This window comes from Narcine bancroftii, chromosome 8, assembly GCF_036971445.1.
Source record: "Narcine bancroftii isolate sNarBan1 chromosome 8, sNarBan1.hap1, whole genome shotgun sequence".
NCBI classification, from domain to species: domain Eukaryota; kingdom Metazoa; phylum Chordata; class Chondrichthyes; order Torpediniformes; family Narcinidae; genus Narcine; species Narcine bancroftii.
This window is the reverse complement of record NC_091476.1, coordinates 90,078,150-90,084,704: the sequence shown is the minus strand read 5'-3', so window position 1 is coordinate 90,084,704 and position 6,555 is coordinate 90,078,150. Positions and strand designations below refer to the sequence as shown.

Below are 6,555 nucleotides of genomic sequence, written 5' to 3'. Positions count from 1 at the left end.
CTGTCTACCTTTCGGCAGTCTAAAGACAAGTTTGTGTAATATTATACCTTTTTTATTACATAATAAAGGAATCTTGAATACCCCTTGATCCTTTTAGCCAATAAGGTTGGATCCAACTCCCTTTTGAATACATCTAATGAACTGGCCTCAACTTTCCATGGGAGGGATTTCCCCAAGTTCATAACTAAGTTTCCCTTGGTCTCCATCCTAAATGGCTTGTTCTTTATCCCTACGCTATGGTGCCTTGATCTAGAAAAATCTACCTTGGCTGTGATGAAGTCCTATTTCAATAACTGTTTGATTAGATCCCAAAGTCAAAAGTTCTTTTCAGATTTTTCCAACTCAGAAAAGGTGAGTGTGTTACAAGTCAATCATGACCATATCTACTTTTTAGCTACAGGATCATCATGTGCAACTGACAAGAACATAAGAAAACGACTCCAGCGTGGCTGTGAAGGTAAATGCCACAAGTAAGTGTAGTCAAATCCCATTATGACCACTGCAAATACAAAGTGGCTGGTCACTGGCTGAAAAGCATGAATTACAAATTGGCTACTTCATATTTCATCTTAAAAAAGCAATCGAGGGAACAATCAGCTACGTGCAAATGTAGTCTCCAGATTCTTGAAATAGCACATAGAAACCAGTGGGGATTTGGACCAGCTTGGCTGAATTGGCTCATTTAAGGATATGTTGAGGAAAAGCTAAAATACAAACTATTCCTGCAGTTTAATGGAGATTGCTGGAAAGTTAAGCAATAGGGTAGAACCAAATCAAAGTTCGATGATATCCAAGATCTTAAGATCTCCCAAAAGTCACAGAACCTGCAAGTTCCTGATGAACTGCTACTGAAGTACGATTGCTGGCAGGCACTAGAGAAATAACCGATCATTGAAAGTTTGTCTACTGAACATATCTATTCTAATTGGGCCAAATACTGCTTTCCCCAAAAACAGAACGACTTGCTCATTCCTTACATGGCTATGGCGCATTTCCCTCCTTTACAATGCCATTGCTTTTGATCACCGTATCAACCCCTCAGTGATAAGACACGACGACGAAATTCTGGGTGCTACACAGTATTACGGCTGCTGCATCATGATCCATGGAGGCAACAGCATCATCTTTAATATTAACAGTATCTTACAAACATTTCAATGAGCTATCATATTTAGAAAAATATGTACAATTTCAACAAGAATATTACAACCATTTATGAAAATATAGCATATTTTCTATATAATACAAAAACATGCATTTAAAAACAGCTCTATTTGTTTTTGATAGAGGGTGAAAAATAAGAGTACAATAAAACTTGGGCAGTTTGATTTTTATAAAAAAATGAATCAATACTTTGGATTTGGGGAAAACCTGTGAATGCCTTGTAAGGGTCTGAGAGTAATATTTACAACTGCATGGCTCTGACAAAGTCTGTTGAAAAAAAGCCATGAACTAACTAGAATTTATTGCATCCACTTAGATTGACTGTTGACCAATGTCTAGGGAGGGATTTGCAAACACCACCAGGTGCACTTTAGCCCATCTCCTAGCCACCTCCCAATGGCTAGAAGAGGCTAATTGTACCTTTCTATTTTACTTCTCGCAACAGTAAATTATGGGGCATTTGAGATTTTCCGACCTAAGTGAAGCTTTGAATCAGGAGTGTGCAAATGGAATTGATAATCTGCTCTATGCTTTCATCGATTGGTACCTGGAAAGTTAACTTGATGATGATGTTCTATGAAGAGTAATTTCACAAAAACCTATGAACGCTAACATTTATTTTTGCAGAGGAAATTTGATTAAATTGTGGTTTTCCCCAGCTGCAGGAGTCAGGAGTTTTATGATTATGACAAAGAAAAAGTTGGATTTGGAAACTTTCTGAAGTCACACGATAGGTTAAACACATCTTCGTCTGGGGTCAGTAGGTTTATTATAAAGTATCTTACTCTTTGCTGAGGTGGATAGAAAATATTGAAAAGTGCAAACTCCTTAAAAAGAACATTTTGGAAAGAAGAAACTTTGATACTTTTGTCTAACAGAAGAATTTGTCCATTTTCAACAGAATCCACCCAAATAACTTGTTCATTTCATATTGTGACAGGGCCATTAAAGATTTTCATTTTGAGGCAGGCTGCTGACCTGTCAGAATCAAAAACCAACCCCAAAGAAACTGGGAAAAAGCAGTTTATCAGCCAGTGATTTCTAGTGAACTGCTAGCAGCTTGGATATGACTGGGACATTCATGAACCAAATGCATCCAAAAAGACTGATGACTTTTTGTCTCAGAGAAACAGAGTTAGTTAGGGTTAGTGATGGAGGGCAATGAGAAGGAATGGGCATTTAATGAAATACTAGGAAATCAGGGAATTGGAGTGAATACAAGTGTAAAATGAAATAAAATGTTGAATATACAGGCCTGTGAAGGAGAAAAGGCATAACCAATGGAGAAAGAGAAATTTAGCTCACTTTGACCCAATGGAAGCATCAAATGAACCCTGAGGCTACACTGAGCTAAAATGATCAGAACCCAGAGGTTCTTGTTTCTTTCCATCATCCCCCGTCAAATGTTAACACTTGTGCTCAAGTTGGGAAAGTGAAAGCCTTTGCCCTTCCTCACCTCGGAACACCCAGAGTTAAAACTGCTACAATCAATGCATGACCAAGAGTACCTGAAGACTGCATACATCATTAATAATCACCTACATTAAAATACAATGCACAAGAATAAAAGGAAATCATGAAACACCACACTGGATCTGTAATACAAAGAGCTGCAACATCAATAAAGTTCAAATAGTGTCAATGAAACTTCATTTCCCCTCAATTAAAAACTAAGTCGTCAATATTGTAACGGCTGAGAAAATGCATCCAAAAAGTGCATTTATTGTACAGCTCAATAAGTAAAACTCCTTGTTCAACAAAGCAGAACCATAATAGCAGTTGACAGTAGGTGGAGTTGGACTTGCTGCACATTTCTTGGCTTTATGAATAAAGACTGGGGAAGCGATCGGGCTAGCAGTTGGCACCTCCATTTACATGGACATCCAATGCTTTAGTGTACATGGAACTGCCTGATTTCATTAGAAAGCAAATTCTAAATATTCAACACAAAGCTAAGCAGTGAATATGGGATATGCTCAACCTACCTGGCCACATTTCTTCAGTATCTGATAGAAAGACTAGGTGCAGCAACAACATGGATATACTATATCTTCTTACCTGAGGTGAGGCCATATCTCACCCAGGGCTGATTTTAAAAAAAATTATTATACATGAGATTATTATTCTTGATTACAATGGAATGGGAGAAGATGCTTTCAACTTGAAATGAATCAAGTTGGTCCATGTAAATGGAGCCAGTCTAGTAATCATGTCTCACAGGATTGAGCAGTCCTTTTACCAGTCACATTTCCTCCATTACCAGCAACTATTGTTCCCTATGCAATACAACACAAGTTCCCATGACCACAAAACCTACTATTGGCATCACCCGTCTGACAGGGTCTTTCAGGGATCAGTTCCTGTGTCTCATAATCTTGGTATTGAATCTCAAAATATCCTCCTTCCAAGTGCTTTTCAATCCACCAGAAAAGTATGATCTGATATTAACAACTTCTATAGCTTCTTCTTTCTTTATATTATTACAAAACTTTATACAAAACAAAGCTAAAACTCCAAATTCCACTGAAAGGGAATTTCTCCTCAGATAGCATAAATAATTAAAAAAGGTGAAGGCATCTTTAAATCAAATACATTCATAGGGAGTAATATTTTACTACTACAAAAAAAAATAAATAGCATCATTTTCTGATCCCTCCTTGGTCCTTTCAGTGACTTCGGTGCAGTTATAGGCTTCAGGCAGACACCAAATGGCTTCCTAGGTTTTCTTTAGCTCTCCTTCTGTCGGGTCCTTGCAAATGTTGCCTTCAGCAAGTCCTGAAGTACTCCAAGTTGTCACATTATCATTGTCCATTGGAGTAGAGGTGGAAGGAGGATCGCAGCTCAGAGCTTGGTTCTCATTTTCCAAATCAGGATGTTCATCACCTTGAAGGAAAATATCAAGGGTTAACTGATATAGATTGCACAAGATTGCTATGTCACCACAGCCTTCAAAAACAAATGTAATCATATCTGAAAGACGTGACCTCTCTCACACAGAACCATGTAGACTATCCCTAACCTGGGGAAAAAAAGCCTAAAAGCCTCCTCTGTCCTGGAATTGATATGATTTTATGATGTTGTAACTATTTATAAGTTGCTGTTGTCAACACTTAGCCTCCCACCATTTCTGAAACAAGTTCCACATGGACACAACTGCTTCATGGCAGTTTATGAAAATAATTATTCCCCATTTTTTAATTTCAACCTTGTGTTAATGCTCAGTTCTAGCTGTTGTCCAGCTTCCTTTTGATACACCAGCAATAATGTAATTGGCTCCACAGTACACTTTGTGCTTTCTGGATGCTGCAATGACCTGGGCTCAATCTCAAGTGTAGCAGTGGGAGCAGATTCAATTGTAATGTTCAAAGGGAGTTGGGCAAGTCTCCAAAAGGAAAGAATTTGAAGTGCCATGGGAAGAAAAACAAGCTGGATTGTTTTTGCTTAGCATTGCATTAATGTAAACACCCTGCAATCCTTACAAGAGGGTAGTGGGTGTATGGAACAAGTTGCTGGAGGGGTTAAGGTGTGATTATAACATTGAAGAAACATTTTGACGGATGCATGGATAGGATAGGTTTAGAGGGATATGGCCAAATGTAGGTAGGTGGGATTAACGTGGGTGAGACATTTAGGTTGGCATGGGGAAGTTTGATCAAAGGGCTCGTTTCCATGTTGTCTGCCTCTGAGCAGAAAGATACATTTTTGGATTTGGAAAGTGGTCCTGCAGATGAAAGGGCAGTGAAGGCAGCAAAGTGAATACTTGGGCACCGAATACAAGATTGGGATGTTCTATTGTAATTTTACAAAATACTTGTTAGACGCCTCAGAGTACTGTGTGCAGTTTTGATCTCTGCGCAGTAGGAAGGACATGGTTAAGTTGGAGAGAGTGCAGAGGAGGTTCGCAAGAATGCTCGAGAAACACAAAGATTGTTCACTCAAGATTCTAGCATCTGCAATGAGCTACTGGAGGAACTCAGTGGGTCAGGCAGCATCCATGGGTGACCTTTTCTGCTCATGGATGCTGTCTGACCTGTTGACTTCTTTCAACAGGCTCATTGTTTTCACGAGGATGTTTTGTCTGGATTGGAAGATTTTAATTGTGATGTGAAAGTGGATAGGCTAGGCTTGTTTTCCATGGAACAGAGGATGCAGAGAGGAACCCCAATTGAAGTACAAGATTATGAGGGACATAGATCGAATAGATAGTTAATATATTTTTCCCATGGTAGGGGTATTGAAAACAAGCAGGCATAGAATGAGAGGAAGGAGCTTTAAAGGGGATCAGAGAGGGAAATGCTTAGTTTTGCACATTACTCTCTCTTTGGCATCACCTGGACTTAAAAATTCACAGAAAACAGTACAACAAAGTAAACCAGATTAACTGTGACAATGGTCAAACTGAGTTTCTAGCATTTTAACATAATAGGCAAATCAGATTCATTCACAGTGGCTTCCTGCCACTCTAGGAGCTGCTTGGTCCTTTGTGGGTGGATGGGAACAGGACACAAAAATTGTTCCGTGCTGTCAGTCATAGTACTGGTAAAAGTGGTCTCTGCAGGTGAATCAGGAACTCAGTTCCAGAGATGGTGGAATCAGATACAGTTATTACAATTAAGAGGAACTTGTACTGATACTTAAATAGGCATGTCGCAAAAGGTTATCATCCTAATACGGGCAAAGTGGGATTAGTGTAGATGGAAAAAAAAATATCGCTATGGACATGGTGGGACAAGGTGCCTGTCAGAGTGTTGTACATCTCTGACAAAATGGAAATGAAAAACATGGCTGGGTACTGTAAAACAGTGTTTATGGTGAGCTTGTCACCTTGCAGCTCCAGTGCCCCAAATTCAATTCTGACCTCTGTTGGTGACTGTGTGGAATTGTTATCTTTTCCCTGCGACTCTTGAGGTTTTCTCCCATATACCAAATTTAGGCAGGTTGGTAGATTAATTGGTGACTGAAAATTGTCCACAACCTGCTGGTAAGTGGTTGATTCATGAGAATGTGCAAAAAAAAGTTCAGGTTAAAAAAAAGGATGCTCGATGGTTTGTGTAGTACAGATGGTTGAATACCCATGTGCCCTGCATCGCACTGGGACTAAAACTGGAAGTATGAGCAGGTTAGTTAAAAAAAAAGGTCATCTCAACATACCACTTGAAGGGTAGGTAGGCAACAGTTGAAAGTTAATACTGAAAAACATGAAGCTTACATTTTGTTAGGACCATCAGGAGAGGCCATGGATAAACTAGAGGTCACAATTCTAAAAAGGAGTACACTGATTCACTGTATAAAGGGCAGGCTGAGAAAATAGATGATAACAACTAGGGCAAGGAAGATTTGACAAATATTGCATGTGGTTCTGAGGATCACACTTCAGGAAACCCATTTTTA

At 39.1% G+C, this 6,555-nt stretch overlaps 1 protein-coding gene across 2 annotated transcripts in view; it reads right to left on the bottom strand.

The window, feature by feature from the left end:
* Positions 1 to 1,063: 1,063 nt before the first annotated feature.
* cdon (cell adhesion associated, oncogene regulated) overlaps positions 1,064 to 6,555 on the bottom strand; it is a 139,941-nt gene continuing 134,449 nt past the window's right edge. For both annotated transcript variants that reach the window (XM_069894453.1, XM_069894452.1), the window contains exon 20: positions 1,064 to 4,047. In XM_069894453.1, coding sequence (XP_069750554.1) covers positions 3,881 to 4,047 — 167 coding nt within the window. In that variant the 3' untranslated portion in view covers positions 1,064 to 3,880. The remainder of the gene's footprint in view (positions 4,048 to 6,555) is intronic.